Source organism: Parasteatoda tepidariorum, chromosome X2, assembly GCF_043381705.1.
Source record: "Parasteatoda tepidariorum isolate YZ-2023 chromosome X2, CAS_Ptep_4.0, whole genome shotgun sequence".
NCBI classification, from domain to species: Eukaryota; Metazoa; Arthropoda; class Arachnida; order Araneae; family Theridiidae; genus Parasteatoda; species Parasteatoda tepidariorum.
The window spans coordinates 58,540,948-58,563,191 of NC_092215.1; the positions used below are offsets into that span (position 1 = coordinate 58,540,948).

General features: G+C 27.9%; 2 protein-coding genes across 2 annotated transcripts; one reads left to right on the plus strand and one right to left on the minus strand.

Annotated features, from left to right (window-relative positions):
* Window positions 1–5,853: 5,853 nt before the first annotated feature.
* Window positions 5,854–21,770, minus strand: LOC139427238 (myb-like protein Q). The gene has a single exon (XM_071188234.1). The coding sequence runs from the start codon at window positions 21,230–21,232 to the stop codon at window positions 19,751–19,753; it is 1,482 nt and encodes a 493-aa protein (XP_071044335.1). The 5' UTR covers window positions 21,233–21,770; the 3' UTR covers window positions 5,854–19,750.
* LOC107437465 (mariner Mos1 transposase) lies at window positions 14,006–14,662 on the plus strand. Its single transcript, XM_016049470.1, has one exon. It carries the CDS (start codon window positions 14,006–14,008, stop codon window positions 14,660–14,662), a length of 657 nt encoding a protein of 218 aa, XP_015904956.1.
* Window positions 21,771–22,244: the final 474 nt, after the last annotated feature.

Sequence of the window (22,244 nt, forward strand, 5' to 3'; positions counted from 1 at the left end):
TTTCGGGGGCTATCTTCGCATAGCTTATTCCATGCATTATTTACTTAGCAATACTAAATAAAATTATTTCAGCGAACTCTGCTACCATCCATTTTCCTCTCTCTTACTCCAAAGTATGTCTTAAGCTCAGCTGATTTTTTGGACTATTTCACAAATTTATTTAAGAAATAAGACTATATCACAATTTTTATTGATATTTTTTTCCTTTCTTCATACAATGGATTTTCTGAGAAATTTTATATCATTAATAATTTTCAAGTCTTTAATTTTAAAATGTAACTTAATTTTTTTTAAAAAAAATGAGCTTATTTTATCAAAATCTCAATTGAATTTGTTAGTTTGTAAAATATATATATTTTTAAAATGTGTAACTTAAGCCATTTTTAATTTCACAATCATCATTCATTACTTATATTCTGAAATTGTAAATTAAGAAAACCACACTACATGATTGCTAAGTTAAATTTACATTTGAATTGAGTTGAAAATTTACCTTAACTTTCTTTTTTCCTACAATATAACTAAGTCTGTCTCGAATTTTTAAACTGTTATTTTTTGTAATAATTGAGACAATAAAGAAAACTTATAAATATTCAAATTACTTACTTGCATAAATTTTTTTCACTTCTTTTATCACTGAAATTACTAAATGGGAAAATACTTACGTAACTTTATCCTTTTAGAATGTGAAATTGTACTTGCAAAACACTAGAAAAAAAAATCCAAAGGCACCTGTAGAAATACTTTCAGGGAGTGAAACAAAAAAAATCTTTATAAATTTCAATTAAAAAAAATTGCCAATAATGTTTTGTAATGTAAAAATAATTTTACATTGGAACATCAGAAATTTTTAACAATTCAATAATTAGTTAAAGGTACTATGTGTTGATATTTGCTTAATGATAACATTTAAATGTCAAAACCAAAAAAAAGTAGTAAATATTGCATTTTATCTGAATTAAATTTGCACAAACATTTAATTGCATGCAAGAATGAGACAAAAAAGCATAGCATATTTTTTTACTATAAGTTGCCTTCTGTATAGATCCAATTTTGGCTACCAGCAGTTACTTTTAAAAAACCTTGTTATCCCAAAATCTTTCTTTAAAATCAATCAATTTCATTGTTTGCATTTTGCTGATAAGAGTTTATGCATTACGAACATGGTGAAAACATACATGACATTATAGGTAAATATCTCAAATGGGACTTTTTAAAAAAAGAAGATGCAATCGCACATGCTTTCACAGAGAATATACTAAACCTTTCGAATGAAAGTTTAAGCAATATTCTTTCCTAGATTGATTAGGAATTTTTATCATAATGTAAATGTTATTCAGACAATTATATTACAATTATATTATTTTAAACATTATTTTACAATTATATTATTTTAAACATGATAAAAATAAAAAAGCATAAACTTTTTGTCTCAAATTTCAAATGAATAATTATGCGAAAATTTCCAAAATTAAAATAATAAAGACAATGTTGATAATAAAAATCCTCACGAGTTTGAGCTAGACTATAAAATTAGCGTTAAAAGAAAATTGCTTCCGATATCATACCGAAAGATAAAAAATAACCAAATCTTAAATATATTCAACTGCTTTCATGATACTTAAACACTATCGACTAAAAATATTTTTTAACGTCATATTTTATGAAATTTTATCAATGCAAATATTATACCTGACAAATCAAATTTTTTTTAAATGTTGAAGATCGTTGTTGTTGACAAAGTTGTAAAACAAAATTACACACTACAGTAATTAAGAAAAAAAATCCATAACAAACAACTATTTCACAGCATAATAATTTTATTTAAAAACAAAACGCACTGTAAAATAAATTTCATCCAATTGTAAATGCAATACATTACCTTCATAGTTTAAAACTAACGTTTGATACAGTTTTAGTTTGATACAGTTTTAGTTTACTATTTCAATTGTAAGTCTTTATTTACTTGAAAATATATTTCCAAGCAGTCATTAAATGCTTTTATGAAAAAATTCATCAACAGTAATGTATGCGCCACAAAAAACAGGGATGAACCTTACAGATTTCACTTTTCTTTCAAACTTCAACATCTTTCTTCAACATAAGGACTTTCTGCCACAGCAGATTTAAAGTGGTCCTTGTTGATTATCCCCACTGATTAAATCATTCGCAGTAAGGATCGAACGAAGGATCCCAGCTTTCCATCAGAGTATCAAACAGTTCGTCGCAAAATTGAATCAGCTCCAAGAAGCTTCTTTATAGTAGATTTTCTCGAAGATCAAAAGCTATAATGAAATTTAAAAAGAAAATAAATTAGATTTTACAATGAAAAACCAATTTAAAACTATTAAACATTGAATATTTATTTGAAACTTTAATTATTTAATTTGAAAATGTTTTTAAGAAATTATAATATCCTTTACAATGAAATTCAATGGGTAAATTCCGGTATCTATACCAGAGTCAAAAAAATTTCATTAGTGCCACACAAAAAATAACACAGTGGGAAGGAGAATAACTAAATAAAATTAGCTCATGAACACTCCCAAGCAAACTATCACATATTTTTTTAAAAAAAAGAATTCAAATTGCAAAACCCTTTAATAAGACCTGAAAATAACTACTCGCTATGTGGCAAGTCAACAAAAAGAGTGCCGAAAAGTATTAAATAAATAATTGCTTATTTTAAAAATCGTTAATGTAAAAAGATACTATGAGAATTCTTTAACAATTCACATATTTCAAAGTTGTAATATATACATATTAAATATATTTTGTCCCTCCCCCCAAATATTTTTACATAACATTCTTTAAAAGTCGGTATGCATACCTAAATTTTGTCACATATTTATGTTTTTATTGTTTAATTAAATTTTAACAGTCACATATTATTTCTAATAGATATTTATTTAAAAAATTTATTAAACAATAATTATTTATTAGACTAATTATAATAATAATAATTATTATTTATTAAACTATAAAAAAACATCACAGAAAGGGACAAACTCGAAAGGTATAATCCCGGGCAAATATTTAAAAAAAATTTTTAAAAAATATTTGCAAGTTTAAAATCTATTTGGCACTTCGGCGATTGTAGATCAAGATACTGAAATATCCCCCAAGAAATTTTTAAAAAAATGTTTAATTCTCGGTTTTACAATATTTTAGACATGAAATTTTAATACGGTAACAATATTGTTTGTATTAAACTTTAAACATTCTAGAATGTAATGGTTTTGACTGAGCTAAGCAGATTATTACTTTTCTAATAGTTTTAACTTGGCTAATTTGTTTACAGACAATTAATCTTTTTCATTGTTGCTGAAAAACTTTGTCACAGACGAATTACTAAGCGAACGTCGTTTTACAAGCATATTCAGAACAAATTACAGTACTTATTATTTATAGCTAGATAATAAGTTTTAACACAGAAGTCAACTACTACGTGCGACGTTACTTACAATACTTCTTTAACGTTTCATGTAACTATTATTGAAATTTATAAATTTTACTAATAATTACTAAATTATAAATACCTTAAGTAGTTGAAAAGAAAGCTGCCAAGCTCGAACAATATGACGTCATAAACAAACGTGAAGATGTTACAACTCAACAATTGAAAAAGTTTTTCCCAGTTCTATCATTCGTGAACAGAATTTACTTCCACAAATATTTTCTTGCGCTTTTTGGCATAAAATTTAATTTATTTTCTTTTATAAATAAATGTTTATTTATTAATAATATGGGATGCCCTTTCATAAAAAGGTGGCGCTGGACCAAAAGTACTGAAATAGATTATAATTTTAAAAGTTCTAATGTTAGATTGAACACTGTTTAATGTTATATATTATCTCTAATATTATAAGATAGGATTCAGGAGTCTAGAGATTTCCAGCACGGCAGTATTATATTGTATCTCTCTAATGTTAGCTAATATCATTTTGCTACCTGGGGATTTAATTGTATTTTTTCGAACCAAACTTCACACTTAAGCAGCTTATCATTAGGTTTTGAGAGTTCAATTAATTAAAGTTCAATTAATTCTGCGCAGTAGTTTTTGGTTGGTGCCCTTTAAAATATGGAGAGCAATAAGCAGCATTTTCGTCATATTTTACTGTAGAAAAAGTAAAAATGATGTTCATGCCAGAAAGAAATTAACCGATATGTGTACACAGCACGTTAGTGCAGAGACTGGTTTGCAAAATTCCGATCCGGCAATTTTGATGAAGATGCACTACGGTCTGGAAGGCCAGTTGAAGCTGATAAAGGCATTAGTTGATGCAAATCGGCGAATAACAACACGAGATTGGTGAGAGGTTAAATATATCGAATTCAACTGCTTATGACCACTTGAAAGGCCTGGGTTTAACCTCGAAATATGCGATCCCCATGTTCTCACGGTGAGAAATTTGTGTCTTCGCGTTGGCATTTGAGATTCGCTTCTCAAACGTCACGAAAATGATTCATTTTTGAAGCACATCATTACTGGGGACGAAAAATTGGTTGTCTATAACGATGTCAAACGCAAGAGATCATATAGCAAAAAAGATGAACCGACTCGAAGCATTTCGAAAGCCAATATCCATAAAAAAAAGTGATGCTGTCTGTTTGGAGGGATTTTAAAGAAATGTTTTTTTTTTTGAGCTTTTACCGGATAACACAACAATTAATTCGGAAGTCTACTGTCGTCAGCTGGACAAACTGAATTATGGCACTTCAACAGAAAAGGTATAGTGTTCCACCAAGATGAGAGACCTCATAGAAGTTTGGTCACTCGCCAAAAGCTTTTACAACTTGAATGGGATACACTGCCACACCCACCATATTCTCCAGATCTGGCGCCTTCGGATTATTATTTGCTTCGGTCACTGCAAAATGTTTTGGACTGTAAAACCTTCACTTCAAATGAAGAGGTCAAAAATCACCTGGATCAGTTTTTCGCCAGCCAAGACCAAAACTTTCATGAGCGTGGAATCATGCTACTATCAGAAAGATGGCAAAAGGTGTAGGACCAGAATGGCCAATATATTATTTAATAGAATATTTATTCATTATACAAAAATTGTCTTTCATTTCACCCCCCAAAAAAACGAAATTACTTTCCGAACAACCCAGTAATTTGGCCACTGTGTATATACATATGTAACATCTAAAATATTTGCTTAATAAAATTAAAAGGATCTTGAAACTAAACTTTAAAATAATTATATTTTATTCGCAGACAAGCTTTCCTGATTGATGAGAACATCAATTATCTCTTTCTTATAAGTAACTAAGCTCTTTGCGTGTATTAAGTTTCACTGAATAGCGATGAAATTTTTTTTTTATAAAATAAGTTCACACTGCGCAATAAAATATCTTAATGAAGCCGAATTCCCATTAAAAGCAAGAATTATATTATCTTGTGGCGCCAATTCTAACAAAGAAGTCTGGATATTATAGATCACATGACATGAACGAATAATTATATGGTACACGTAAAAAAATGCGCATTTATCTTTTGGAAATGGTACTGTAAACTTGTGTCCAGAAGCTCTGCTCCTGGTACATAATTTGTAAATAGATTTTTCTTAACTATTTTTCTCAATAAATGATTCATAAAAAGTATGGATTTATCCTTTCAAAAAATGATTGCAATTTAGTAATCAGAAGAACCGTTAGAAAATTAACTTTCACCTATTATGATTAAATAAAAAACTAGGCTCGAAAGTTATGCAGTAAATGCGAGAGGATGCATTACATATGTATATATTATACTATCTTTTATTCGAACCCATAATTTTTCATGAAAGCAAAACAAATTTATTTTTTAAAAAATAAAATGTAACACATTAAATAAATAATTCATAATTACTAGACAACAAGTGGACATTTTATTTACAAGAAGTAAACAAAATTAAACATAAACTATAAATACATTATTTACAAGCCATAATTCAACAAAATGGTCCCATATACAAAAATAATTTAAGGGGAGAACTCAGCAAAAATATAATCAAAAGTTGTCTCTACATAAAATACAAAAGTTTAACAGTTTTATATTTTAGCAACCTGAGTATACAGTCGTATTTACACACAGAGGTTAAATAATAATAATAATAGTTTTTTTTTGTGTGTGTGTGGGATATATTTACAAGATAGTCTAAACTAAATAAATTTCATTTACTTTCATTTTCACTTGCTCTAAATATAATCTTTTAATAGTAAGTTAAAAATCGCAGAATTTCTATTTTATAATTTGGGGAAACAATAAAGTAAAATACAGGTTTTATTACTAAAAGATGAATAAATATTTTGATTTAAAATACGTGAATAATTAATTTGAACCAAATTGTACACATAAGAGAAATTGTGTATACATTGTATTATTTATCGCAACCTTTAGATGAGTAATGATTAAGTTTTGTTGTATAATAATGTACAGTTGCAGATAAAAATGTATATCTGGTAGGACTGTTGATAGTATTATTGTAACTTTGGTTAGACTGCAAATAAAAAAAAAAAGCAAATTTGGTTAAAATACAACCACTTTCATAATTTTTATAATAATAGATTAGAAGTTATTTGACAGAAAAATATTGAAAAAATATGCACATTTACCACACATAAAAAATTTTAGTCTTAAATGCAGAATGTTGGCTTAATAAAATGATTACATTGTAATTAAAAACAGCCAAATATCAGTGGGTTTATGTACAATGAGTAACAAAAGTTAATACCCTTCAATACATTCTTGTGAAAACAGCATTTTCACTGGAATATTTTAAAATTGTTAAGATATAGTCAAACTTTGATGTCATGAACTTCTCAATATCACAAAAATTTCTGAATCCTCTAGGCTTATAATAGAAAAAAAAATTTTTTTTTTTTTTCAGTCCAACACATTTTCTTGTGATCCTTGATTTCACGAAATATCATTTTAATCACCAAAATTTTTTTAAATGTTCTTTTTTTCGAACTCCTGTTTTGAAAGACTTCTCTTGAATAATTTTATAAAAAAAAATCTTGAAGCCCAATTAAGAAATAAATAGCCATATTTGAAATGAAGTTAAAATTACCTAAATTACTCATTCCTAAAGAAGCAGAGACCTGTACGAATAATGGAGGAAAATATGCGCCCATAAGATTGGAAAGAACTTGCTTATTATTATTTATTCATGAAATAATTAAGATGAAGGTTGTGCCTGTGGACAATAATATTTCAGTATGGGAAGATTTTGAGATATTAAAGAGGTTACAGCATCTGAAGAGAATGAAACAAAAGTTTTAGGAAAATGTTAAATAAAATGAAGAATCAAAGATATTGACACTGTTTAAAGCAAATATGTATGTATATGTAGTACACCTTTTAAAATGCCAGTGCAATAATTATTTTGACTACATTATTAAAAATATTCAATTTTTGATATCTTCAGTGTTTCCCTTCAAGAATGTATTTTGAAAGGCCATTATGTAAGCTTTCAGATATTGTGCTATTAATAAGGCTATATTTTGCTGAAACAATTACCAACTTCGTATAATTTTGAATAGCAGACAGAGCAGTCTTAGGGACAAACAGGGCATTTGCCTAGGGGTTCGCATTTCCAGGAAGGGGATTCAACAAACAGCCAAATTTTTCAACAAAAAATAAATTTTAGCACTTAAAAAAATAGGACCTGTACACTAATAAACATAACTGCATAAACTTATCAAAATGCAAAAACATTTCCAAAGACTTTACATAATGATAATAGTTTTTGGCAAAGAACTCCATTCTTGATTTTATTAGCCACCATAAAAATATTTTATGCACTCTTTTACATGTATTCAATATAGATTTACTCATTCTATTTTTTAAATTAATATTTTATTCAATCATGTGAAAATAGATAATTTCAGAGTTACAATTAGTTAAAATTTAATTTGAAAAAGTTATGGGTGTATTCTTAAGATTTAAATAAAATTTATTCATGAATGCATACCCAACAAAAACATTTACAAGATTAATATTATTGTTCATACTAAAATGATAAAGAAGTGTAGAGAACAAAGCAAACCTTTTATAAATTCATATAACAGATGAAAATATTTTTTTTCATAAAAAAACTAGAGAGTAACAGAAATTCAAATAATACATCCAGTAAAATAAGATTTCAATATAAACCTAAAATATTTCATATATAATTAGAAGATGGTCCCTCAAGTGCAAAATCTCAATTTTTATCTTTATTAAATCAAATAAACAAAAGAGAGACGAAAGGTTTTAATATAGGATCGAGAAGTCTAGTCGTGGTCCAGCTCCATAAATAGAACACAGCAAAAATGTCATCAGCTTACCTGTGACAAAAACGATGGCACTTCACTAGCGAAAAAATTAACAAGAAAGAAAAATAAAAATTTCCTTTTCTATTCAGAGAAAAAATTGGCAGTGTTTAGTAGGTACCCATGATCAGCAAAGATTCGAGATTTTTGTTTCTATTTCAGAGCATGGGAGATGAAGCCTAAAATCTCACGCGAAATAAAGCAGAGTAAGATATGTGAGTGCAAGAATCCTTCCCACTGAATCTAGTATAGTGCAAGCACATGTATACCTGCGAGATACTAGTAGAATGATGGCACATTCAAACGATACTGATGGCACCATGCCAGAATGGATTATGGTTGAATGATTAGTTAAAATGTTAAATGGATAATTATGAAAAATCATGTTTTTTCCATAATTCAAAATGACAATCAACATGGAAAGGAAAAAGTTGTTTTGTTAAAATTTTAAAAAAAATAGTTTTGGAAAGAAAGAAAATTAAGCACTTTTTAAAAATGCTACGCACTATGCTAGAGAACCCAGGTATATAGCCTTCATATTTATAAGGGCTGATTTTTCATAGAAATTAAAGCAATAATTAGAAAATGAAGTATATTTGAATATTTTTAAATAATTAAAGTAGGACCCTTAAATACAAAATTCTTCACTTCTCTTTCTAAGGGTCTGGTGCCTGATAAACCACTAATAGTATAAACTTTTAAAAAAAATGACTTAAAACAAAAACTTATAAATAAAAAAATTTATATTTTAGGTTGAAAATAGACAGTGAGAAAGAGGATATTTAAATGTTTCACCCATTGGCCCTGCAAAGTCTCGAGACAGCTCTAATAACAGGAAATTAAAAATTATATATATTTATACACATATATATTTAAATTATATAACACACGCGTACCTTAAAATTATAAAACACACACATATATTAAAGACATTTCATTAACTTTGCTTTTTATTTTAGATACATTTGTAATTATAAGTATCTTATTCCTCATTGACTAATTCATTATTAAACTGCTATAGTTAAAAAAAAGTGCCAAATTATTAACTTCTAATAGAAGTAGTAGTCTGTACAAATTTTAAATTGAAACAGATAGAATTTTTGAAAGCTTCACCTTAACAATATTAAAATTTTCCTTGTGAAATGATTGTTTTTAAAGGAATATAATGCTGGTGCATACTAACTTTTGTGAATCATTGGATCAAAAAATTTTGCTTTATTAAAAGCGCTCTTCATTTAAAAGTAGAAAATAAAATGGAGATCCAGAATAATGAGTGCAGGGAAATCAAATTTAAAAAAAAAAAAAAAAAATTCTGATNATCTTTTTCCTAAATTTTTAGCTGTCAGAAAAACAAAAATATTCTGTATATATTAAGAGGAGAGAGAGAACTGATAAATTAAGTTGCAATCACCCTTCTCAAACTATAAATTTAATACAAACATTAAACATAACAGAAAGTACATTAAATACTCATATGAATAAATTGTTAAATTAACTTCTAAACTGTTGCTAGTATAAGACAATTAAAAGTCAAAAAGACCCCCTAGTTTAAGAGTAATAATTTAATATTGTATTAAGAAAATTGAAATTGCTTACATAAGCTATCTGAAACAAAATTTAGAAACTTAAATTTGCTTAATATTGATATCCACAACTAAAAGCTCAAGAAAAATGGACAAGTTGTTAAATTTGTATGTTTAAATATTAGAATAATTAGTTTGAAACATCTTAATAAAATAAGCCAAAGGAAACGCACACAACATTCAATATAAATATTAACAGTAAAGATTAAATATATTAATTACACATACTTAAGCTTTAATCGAATAATAGATGTGATGCACGTTTCAATACAAAAACAAAATAGAAGCAGGATTTCATTATCATTAAATGTTTTAGGAGGCACATCATGTACAAGATCTCCAAAAGTAAATAGGATATAAAATTCATGACAATTATATCATAGTAAAGCCTTAATAAGGAAGGCTAAGCCTTCTATAAAATTTACCTAGTTCTAATAATTGGCAACCAAAACTAACAATGTTGCATGTAAGAAAGCCGGAGACATGGAGGCAAGCAAGTTAAAATAACATGAAGAAAAAAAAATCAATAACTAATCTGGCTTTCTCACTGCAACTGACTCCTTGTCAGTTTGAATTAAAAATATAACTGATGAATTTGATGTATCAAATTCAAAAAAGATAGATAAGAGTCTTTATAATTTATCTTAACTTGGCTCAAACTTTAATTTTATTTTGTAATGGAAGGATAGGCTGCTTTGATAATTTTTTTTAAATTACTAAAATATTGATTTTTTCCTCCGTCACATAATAAAAGAGAATTTTTTGTTGTTGTTTTCTTTAACATTTGAAAACGTCACTAGGCATGCTAACACTTGTAATTCTCATACAGAGCTATAAAAAAAGGATTATTTTTTTAACAAAAAAAATAAAAGATAATAAAAACCATACTTCTTTATCCTATGCAATCAATAAGGAGAGAAAAAATTTACTTTATTAAATAAATTGAAAGAAATATTTTTTACCCAGAAAACTTTCCTCTCTTTAAATGGGGAGCATGATGCCCCTGCACAATTATTAATTTTTTCAGTTCTTTTTCTTAACTCTTTAATTTAATCGCTGTTAATTACTTTTTTTTCACAACTATTTGTTCAAAACACTGTTAAACCCACTTTGCATGCTAATATATATAATTTAAATGTTAAACCAAACTTTTATCCAATTCCTTTATTTCGTCAACAAGATATATGAAAGAGAAAAAGAATTATAGCTATTTTGTAGTGATAAGGTTTACATTTTTCCCTACACAATTCAAATAAATAAAATAAAATCATAATAAAAAGTGACTAATTGTAATATTTTATCTTATTACCAGCATTGAATAGCCATTCCATACAGGGGAATAGAGAACTTTAATATTAAACTCTGTAGTTTTGCTGTGTAAAGCCCAACCCAGAAGACTTAACTCCTGGGTCAAGTATACCCAGTGCTTATGGAGAAAGATTTTTAAGTACTTATCTATATTTAGATTACATGAAGAGGAAATCACAGTTGGTCTTAATGGTAAGGGGACTCAAACTTATGATTTACTTATCCCCCCAAAAGAATACATGCAGAAAAATCAATAAAAAATTTTTTCTATATAAACAAATGTTATAAATCAATAAAACAAATATTAATCTTCCAACTCCTGAAATAATAAATTACTTTTCACACTTTTTTTTAAAATTATTAATGCAGGATTTTTTTCTCACTATATAGCAATTATGTTAATTCTATAGCAATATGATTTAAAAAAGTAACTGATATACGACATTTGCTCTGACCACCTCATTGTATTCAAGAATAAAACATCTAACACTCAGATCAACTATATTTAATATAAATCGGTATGAATACCTGTAATTTATTGAAACCGGATGTAACATTGTTCAACTCTTTCTGTCCTTTTGTGGCATCAATTAGAGGTGTTATGGTTAAAAACAAAACCTAGTACACACTACATTACACCTTCTTATAATTGCTACGCCCTGCAATTCAAACTGTGTTTAAATTGTCAATAAAAATTACGGTTGAATACGCTTTGGACAGATCATGTGTATTTAACAAGTAATATTAAAAAATAATTGATGACAAATATATAATTGATTAAAAACATCAAACTGCATTGGATTATTTTGTTTCCTTGTCTCTTTGCGATCAGTATCAGAAGTCTGCTTATTTGCAATGATGTCTTTAATTTTTTTACAATTAAATTTGTAGATGAAAAGAACAGAAAGAGGTGCAATCTGAAAATAAAAATGCCTCAAAAAATATCAAGTGATTTAATAAATTTTCTTGGGGAGGTAAGTTAGAAAAAAGTAGGCTTCAGACGAGTTGGAAATTTGAAGCAAGTATGTGCAAAGAACATTTTTCCTGGTGATTAAATGAATGAATAATCAAAGGTCAACGAAATTATCGTAGGCAATATAATCTATAAAATTGTTAATTTTCGTAATATCTACTGTATTTAAAGTAAAATTAGGCAATACCCAATAAGCATTTTAGTAAGAAAAAAACAGTTAATTACACACAGTGGATTAGATTGGGACAAAAAAAACTTTTCTTGTTTTTCTTATAATGTAGAAAGCGCTCTTTATGGGTTCAATAAAAGTAGCATTAACCATTTTTAAAATCAGAAAATATCTTCTGCTCCAGCAATACACTTGAATTTTAGGAATTTAAATAAAAAATTAACACTTTTTATTCTAAATAAGAAACAAAGGCTTTGTGACCCTATAAGAAACATAAAAAATATTTTTCTGCTCAAAAAAATATCTTCATATTTAGCATAGAATATCAAATGCTCTAATTCTTGGAGAAAAAGAATTATTTCTGTGGTTGTAAAAAAAAAAACTAACAGAACTATTTAAAGTTGCATTGAGTTGTGCTAAAAATTGTTTTAACTATAAGTTGATTTTTTTTTATCAGTTATAAAAAGTACCATTTTTTCTTATACCTTACCTACATGTCTGACAGTGCTCAGTCTAAAATAGTACTTTTACAGATAAAATCTTTGTAACAATTTGACTAATAACAAATTTCCTTCCCCCAAAACAAAGATATTTGTACAATGCAATACAATTTGCAATTAAATAGAACTGAATACGCTTCTAAACACTCTTGAACACATTTATTTTACATGTTTGATACATTTTTACAGCATATGAAAATATTTAATTTTTTCAATCTTTGAAGGACTTCACGTACAATGCAAAAATTGAAGATACTGTTTGATCGGTAAAACAGGTCGTTTTAGAGTAAGACTTCTCCTTCACTCTATCAAAATAACACAATTTTTAAAAAAAATGTTTCTTACGTAGAAAAAAATTCTATTTTCACACTAATTCCTTAAATTTAAGTGTAATCTGGGATAGAATAAAATTTTTTATTTAAAATATATTTCATACCATAACACTTTACTGAAACTACAAAAAACACTTTCTGCATCATTAGAATAGCATTTTTTCAGCCTAGCACTCTATGTTGGTTAAAAAATTTTAGAATTGCTCAATAAAATTTTATGATATAGAATAAATAATGTGATTCCAAATAATATTTTCTTTTAATAGATACATAGGCATTAAAAAAATCTATAGTTATTATTTTGTTGATTAAAATATACAAAATCACAAATAATATTTTTCGTAATTAATACATAAACAGCGAAACATTCCACTAATATTAAAAAGAATTTAGAGATACAAGTATAATCATAGATAATTTCTATTTTTCAAGTTGGTGAAGCTACATAAATTAAAAGTAAACTTATACAATGTAAAAATAAAACAATCTTATTAAGAAACAATCATTGGTTTTCCTTTACTAGTCAACAAAAATTCATTTCTTGAAATAGATGTTTATAAATTTGCAACACAAATTTTTTAATTAGTCAAATAATAACGTGATCAAAAATATTTTCTTTTAATTGTTACGAAAATACTAAAAAATTCAATTGATATTATTTTGATTAAAATATACGAGGTATATCCACAGAGTAAGTTCTGTTTCTATTTCTATCCGCGGCAGCGCTGCAGTCGCAGTTCCGAGCATACGCGCCAGTTACTCTGACTCAAGCAGAAGAAATGTATGCCATTTTCAGATCGCTGCTGCCGATGTGTTCTTTGTAGTGCTTCTTTATGATGTCAGCCTTAATTGAAAATGTCGCCGCTTGTGAAATCAGATCTGTGATTCATTTTCTAAATGCAAAGAAAATTAAACCATGTGAAATTCATCAGCAAATCTGCGAGGTTTACGGACTAACTGCTATGAGTGATTCAATGGTTAGAAGATGGGTCAGACAGTTCAATGAAGGATGTCATCAAGTCCATGATGAAGAAGGATGTGGACGCCCGTCTTTGGTTACTGATGAACTGGTTCACGCAGTTGAAGAGAAGCTTAAGCAAAACCGTAAGTTTACAATTAGTGCTCTCGTTACGGAATTTCCGCAAATCTCACGATCACTAATTCATGAAATTGTTACTGAAAAACTGAAATTTCGAGAACTCTGCTCACGTTGGGTACCAAAAATTCTTACTGAACAACACAAAAAACAACGGATGGGCAGTGCACTTCAGTTTTTGACACGCTACAATGAAGACGCTGATGATTTCCTTTCTAGGATAGTCACGGGGGATGAAACTTGGGTATCTTACGACACCCCAGAAACTAAACAGCAATCAATGGAATGGAGGCACACTTCATCCCCAACGAAAGTCTTGACACCTCGAGAACTCATGTGCACCGTTTTTTGGGACAGAAAAGGCATTTTGCTGATTGATTTCTTACCACGAGGCTAAACAATCAATGCACATGTTTACTGCTAGACCATTAAGAAATTGCGCCGCGCAATACAGAACAAGCGCAGAGGATTATTGTCAAAAGGTGTTACTTTTTTACACGATAGTGCCCGACCTCACACAGCGAACGTGACAAAAGAACTCCTACAGGAATTTGACTGGGATGTGTTTGATCATCCTCCGTACAGCCCAGACCTCGTTCCTAGCGACTTTCATCTCTTTTTACACCTAAAATCTTTCCTTGGTGGTCAACACTTCAACGATGATGACGAGCTGAAAGAACATGTTACCACATGGTTGAAAACACAGGCGGTAACCTTCTATGAAGAAGGCCTACAAAATTTCAGCTATGTAGAAAATTAGTTTCACAGTTGAAGATTTTCGTACAATAAATATTTTTTCTGTATCTGTACACGTTTTTTTTATATAACCAAACGGAACTTACTTTGTGGATATACCTCGTACATAAAAAAAATTATACGGAGACTTATTTATAGGATTTTAAACCATGCATGAATAATTATAGTTAATTTTAATCTTTAAAGTCTGTCAGTATATAAAAGAACGAAAATGAAACACATACAACTTTACAATTTTAAGTAAAACTTATTTAAAAGCAATAATATTAGTCATTCTTTACAAGTGAACAAAAATTTATTCCAAATATAATTAATAAACAATCATAATAATTAAGTTATTACTAATTCAATAATAATTTTAACTTACAAATAATTTATATATTTAAAGCTGTTTAAAACGTTAGTCCAATAATAAGAAGCTGATTTTCAAGATATTTGCTTATCTTCTATAGTCAACAAAAATTCATTCTTAATAATATGTACAGATAAGTGCAAACTTAATAAGCAAGTTAGCCCTTCAAACACAGTTAAAGCTTTAAAATAAATCTGTCAAAATAGTATAAAAATGACCTTCATTAAAAAATATATAAATAAATAATTTGACAAGCAGTTTTTTGGTCTTGTCATTTTATAATCTTCATGAGTTAACAAAATTCATTTTTTTGATATGTACAATTTTGAATATTATGTCCATTATTCTATTAAAATTAAAACTTTAAATTAAATTGAATTTTCCTTTGCAGTTCTTAAAACAAAAATCTGCGAAAAAGATGAATAAAGCCACTTTATTCCAAAAGTGAATAAATAAAGTAAATATAATAAGCAGTTCTGAAAACTTGTTTGTTACCTTAACTAATCCACCTTATCCAAACAAAATTAAAGCTTTGAAATAAATTACATTTTTACAGTTATTTAAAATAAAAATCACAGATAATGAGAACATGTAAAAGCATAAAATATCCAGCTCAGAAAAAAAAAAATGTTTAAATATTCCTAGTTAACTACAATATTGTATCATACAACTGATCATACAGAAAAACTAAATATAGTATGATGAAACACTCAATATATACATTAAGTATATGTCAACGAGAAACTTTTTCTTCATAATGTCATCACAGATTGATAAAATAAAACTGATCCATTATTCAATGTTACTCATCTAAAATCTTAGGAAAAAAACTTGTGAAATAAGTCAGATAATATCCTAAAATACAATTAAAAAATAAATATAAAACCAACTTGATTTTAAAAACAATAGTTAAAATATATTTCCCAAATATTTTTTTTAAAAAAAGAAATTTTACTTCATGATATTGTTTTCAAACCCTTTATCTTAATACTAAAATCATTTCCCATTAAAAAAAAAAATTTAAAAGATATACATAATTTAAAGGCTAATAAATACAGTATAATAAGTATACAGTTAATAATAAGTTTATGCTAAAAAAAAATTGGAGTTTACAAAAACTAAATCATTTATGCAAGAAAGATGATTATTTATTATAGAATCAATAAAATTAAAAAAAAAAAAATTGAAAAAGAACTGAACACACACTATAAATAATGAAATAGGGAGAGTAAAAAGAATAAAAACATTATAACCCTTTCTTAGCACTTTTGGCTATATCTATAAACTAAATTAAAATTATAAGTACATAGAACATGTTTCTAACACTTTAAATCTGTTAGCAACATATCTACATGCAGTTACGATTTTTAATATGCTCCGACACTAATTTTTCATACATCTTCCTTTGGACCTTCAATATTTATGGCAGTAAAATAAAAACATGATTTTTAAATATTCATTTATACACAAACATAAATTTGTATGTAACTAACTGAGAGGAATCACATATATCAGCTTCTTTACTTGAAGGGGTGTCATTATTTAAAACCAAACAAAATAACACAGTCAAACCTCAATATCACAAATTTTTCAATTTCTTCAAAAAACCTGAATTACCTACACATTTCGATAATAATAAAACATCTTTCAACTAAAAATTTGATAGCATCGATAATTTCTGGGCAGTCCTTGATTTCATGTGCAGAAAAAAAATAAAGCAATATAAAAATCAATGTATAAAAAGAATTTTTTGATTTCACAAAAAAAATTTAATTACCCATACATTTGTTACTCAGATAATATTATTAAAACCTCTTTCAACCAAAAATTTGGTAGCATCAATATCTGGATAGCCCTTGATTTCATAAAATATTTTTTATTGTCAATTTTTTCTCTCCTTATTTTAGAGAAGTTTTTTTTCCTTGAACACCGATTTTGAAGATTTTTCTTTAATAGTTTTCTGAATTATTTCTTGGACATGTAATTAAAAAATAAAAATGTTACAAAAAAATAGCTAATATCATCTATTCTTAAAAAAGTAGAACTGTACGTTCATGGATGAGGTTCGTCTTATCAGTCCCCTAATACGATTAGGAAGAACAAACTTATTTAAAAGAAACTGATACTGCCCTAAATTATCTTATTTTACTCAAAATTTTAAGTTTTCAAATAATTATTGTCAAAACTTGCTTTCAAACACTTTAGTTAGTCACAAAATAATCAAATTACAATAAAAACAGTTGTTTCTGAACTGATTTGAATACAATTTTTGACATTGTTACAAGAAAACAAAATATTAAGATAATTTAGATAAAGTAATGTACCAGTTTAAAGGCGCAAGAATAGAAATTTTAAAAGAGGGAAACTCCCCCATCGGCATACGACCTTTACAGACATTAATTGTTTGCATGTAATTCTCAATTCACATGTCATTTACAGGATGCCCTGGAAAACTTTTAATTGTTAACAGTTATTATTTTTACTAAAATGTTAATGAATTAGATCCTTCAAATTTTTAAAAATTACAAAATTTTTAGCCTCTTTTTGAGTTTGTGATATAGAGGTTAAATTGTATTTGTTGGAAAAATTAGTAGATTAATCAGCTGTCAATATATTTCCTGAGATTAAGATTTTTTTTTCATAAATTAAATTAACATACATAATCTCAAGCACTAAAGGGAGACCCAGTTAAGATCAAAAGTAAAAAAAAAATATTAAATATGTCAATATTACTTGGCACACAATTTGAAATAAAATAATGCAAATTCATTCAGCAGTTATTTATTCAACATACAGTTTTGTTTCTACACCAAAACACGGAACCGAAAATAAATCACTTTGTAGAATTCTATATCAACTTATAAAATTAGTAATAAAAAATAGTATAGAAATATTATAAATACAGAATAACTAAAAATAGTTTGTCACTTACGGTATTTTAAAGTATTTGTTTCAGTTTTAAGGTATTCAATAGTTAGAACCAACTGCAGTTTATAGGTCTAGTTTTAATTCAATTGAGACTGCATAAAGAGCTTTATATTCAATTTTCATCAATATAAAATTGACGAAATGTTTTAAAAATTTTGTATGATGAAATCTGTTATTTTAAAAGAATCAATGGGCTGAGTGCAGAAAATCAATACATTTGATTGAATTTCAATTGATGTTTAGTAAATAAATATATATTGAAATAACTTCATCTAAAACATATTGATTTCATAAATTTCTGCATATTCTGGTGACAAGGATTAAATTTTTTTTAAAAGCTTAGAACTGTTTAGGTAATATAAGTTGCTAATATTAAATTATTCCATACATTTTAAATTTTCTATTTGTTATCTCAACAAGGCTATAGCAAATAATTTATGTTTTGATTTTTATTATTGAGAACTTAATCTCTTCAAGGACAATTTTTTTAATTGAGAAAGAAAAATGACTCAATTGTTTTATATGATTGATTTCTTCATTTTACATTGATAGTAATACATAAATTGCAACAATAATAGTAAAACCTAATTTTCAAGAAAAAAAATATTGGTTTTAATATCATAATTCTATAAAAATATTTTCTGCAGTTAAGTTATACTGCTATATGTTACTTAGAAATATAACTAAACTTCAGCTGTTTAACAAGCTTAGTACTACATCTTTTTAATTTTTTAGTAAACATAAGTGCAGAGCACATTCCAAATAGCTTTGTTTAAATTAAAACAAATACTTTATAACAGCTACAGCAAAAAGGTAATAAAATTAAAGTTAATATGAATGTAAGAAAGACATATTTATCATAAAAAAACAATACAATTTTTAAAAAAATAAGTTTCAAATAAATGAATTTGTACCACAACTTAAATTTTGAGGACATAACTATGCAATCATATTATTTAATATTAACAATCAAATTTCTCAACTGCTTCTGTCTCAAGACAATCTTAATTTTAGTATTATTGCTGAATAGAAACAGTGTCTATATTAAATTTAGAAGAAAAACAAGAGACAAATAACAATAATGAGGATTCTATGCTACGTTAAATGTATATGCACATATATTCACAAATGTGTTATGCTGGCTAACACAGCATCAAAGGTGAATAAATACCACCAACACACAATCAATTTTGTACAACTGATCTCTTGATCATGGAGACAATGAAAATGAAGTGTGCAACCCGTTTATAGCAATCTTTATTTCCTTTTATAAAAGATCTTACCAAGTTTTAACCTTACATGTTGTTGGCTATTTTTAAGTGTAACACACCATCGTTAAAATTTCCCAAACTTCCGGTTGATGCAAAAAATGCTATCGTAATATCACACGCAAACACACAAACCAGAAGTATAAGAACTTTCTGTATCGTGTGTCAAGCATTCCTCTTGTCACACATCTGATGAACTTATCCTAGGAGATTTATCTTCACTGGACTCTGATTGGTTGGATGCTACAGAAGGAAAGGATGATTGAAATGAAAAATGACTACTCTCTTGATCAGAGCTATAATACGGGGAAGACTGACTGAATGGATGAAATGGGGGTTGTGGCCATGCCCTAGGAGGCTGCATTTCTGTTATTGGACTTCCAGCAAGATGGGGTGGCACAGAATATAAATGTGAGAGATGTTGCAAATGAGGGGGTAAAGTAGGGTCTTGACTATGTTGTAAAGGATGTAATGGCTGAGGATGCTGTATATGAGGTTTGCGTGGGGAAAAATTAGAGAAGCTTTGAAAGTCAGAGTTTGGAACATGATGGGAAAAGTTTGGAAAATGATTTTCAGGTAAATGATGATCAGCTATTGGAGAATGATGAAACTGTTGAGAACTGTCAGCTTGTGTTTGTAAAGAGTGACTTTGTGTCATCAGTCCAAGTTGCGGCTGAGTTTTTTTAGATGCTTGTTTATTACTAGATTTTCTTTTACGGGGCATAGTTTGTGGATTTTGAGAAGCCATATGAAACTGATGTTGTGGTAAGCGAGGGGAAGAATGATCTTGTTGATTATATTGTAAAGACTGTTCAGAAAGCTGCTTTTGATTTACTGGATTAACACTGGTTTGTTGACCTAATGTAGGTTGAAATGAAATATCAGAATTCTGTTGACTTGTTGTCCCTGTAGACAAAATGGAAGGTGATTGCAATGCAGCAAAACTTTTTTGTTGAGGTGATTGATTTGAATCGCATACAGTTTGAGGCATATTAATTGGTTGTACTGACAATTCAGATTTATTAGTTAACAAAGATTTAGATTCTGACTGAGTTGAATGCATGGCATTGTGAGATAGATGCGGTTGAAGATTAGATGTTGAAGTATTAATATGATATTGATTGGATTTTTGGGGCAAAATTTCAGAAACACTAAGTTGTTCTGGAACAGAAGAAATTTGAAAATTAGGATTTAGTTTATTTGAAAGTGACCCAGCTGGATCGGGCACTGAGCTGGTACTATTTTTTGAAGGCTCTGAAAGAGAAATAGAAATATTTTTATTATTTTGAAGAATTTGAGAGACATTTTCTAAAGGGGAAGTTGAAGATGGCATCTGACTTTGTAGAGATTGGTGAAGATTACATGCATCAGATAGTTTTGATGGTGAATTTGCATTTTCCTCAAATGAATTTTCTTCAATTCCTACATTCTTTTGTGATAAAGTAACACTTGATTGACGAATTTTGGGTGACTGTGAACTAATTGTAGGCTGAGTAATTGTTATATGAGGACGTACACCTTTTCCTCCAAACATAGGAGTCATCTGAATTTTTGATGTCTTATGGAATGTTTTTTTCTTTCCTTGTTGTGGTTGCAGTAGCATTTGCTGAACTCGCACAGGTTGAGCAAGTTGAGGTGCAAGCTTTTGCCGATTTTGTTGCATAGAAGGATTTATGGGTAAAATGGTTATTTGCTTATTTTTTGTTAATACTTGAGGAATTTCACACTTATCTTTGGAACTATTTTGTAAGTTTGGCGATAACTTTCTAATTGTTATTTGTTTTCCAGGTAATAATGAAGGAAGATCAATTTTCTCTTGATCAATACTACCAGAGTCGCTCTCTGAAGAGTTTGTAGAAGCATTTTTGCGTGGTTCATCATCATCACTTAAGTCAATTACTTCTGGGGCAGATCCCCTACAAGGATTCTGAGTACTGCCTGCAGCACTTCTTGGTCCTAGATACCTAACTGTTCCACCACACTGAAGCGTTTGTTTTATGATCTGAAATATGCAAAAAAACTATTTATCTACACATTTCACTTAGAGCTCATACAGGGTGGCTTCAGAAATTGAGAAATCTTCCCCTAAAATTTATGAGGTAAACATATTTTTTTCATTGGAAAAATTAGCACAAGCTTAAATAAAAAAGCTAGATTTAGAATACAGTAGAACCACTTTTCATCCAAATTAACTGAAGAAGACTCTGGATTTTTTCTTTTTTGTAATATTACATATTTGTTACAATACATTTTTGTACAATAATTTTTCATTCAAATTCATTTTATTATTTTGTTAATTTATAATATTGATGTTTCATTTTTTCCCCTCTCTATGTAAGAATGATAATAGAAATTAAGTAAATGCTAAAATAAACCTTTATATTGTATTATGTTTGACAGCAAGATATTTACTAAATAATTCTAACAAAAATAGAGTTAGCATCCTAATTAATAATTTCTATTTTCTGAATGCACAGTGAAACTTTTATGAAATTAAACAGTTTTTAAAGTTATCCATCAATCATCTTATAACTTAAAATATTTCCCATGAGAGACCAGGCAACCCTAGTAGCCATTAAAAAGCCTCCATGTTCAAAAATGATCTTGAATTTTTCAAGCAGTAATATAACTATTAAAAAAACACATCCCAAGTAACTGGATTAAGCTTTGTTTGA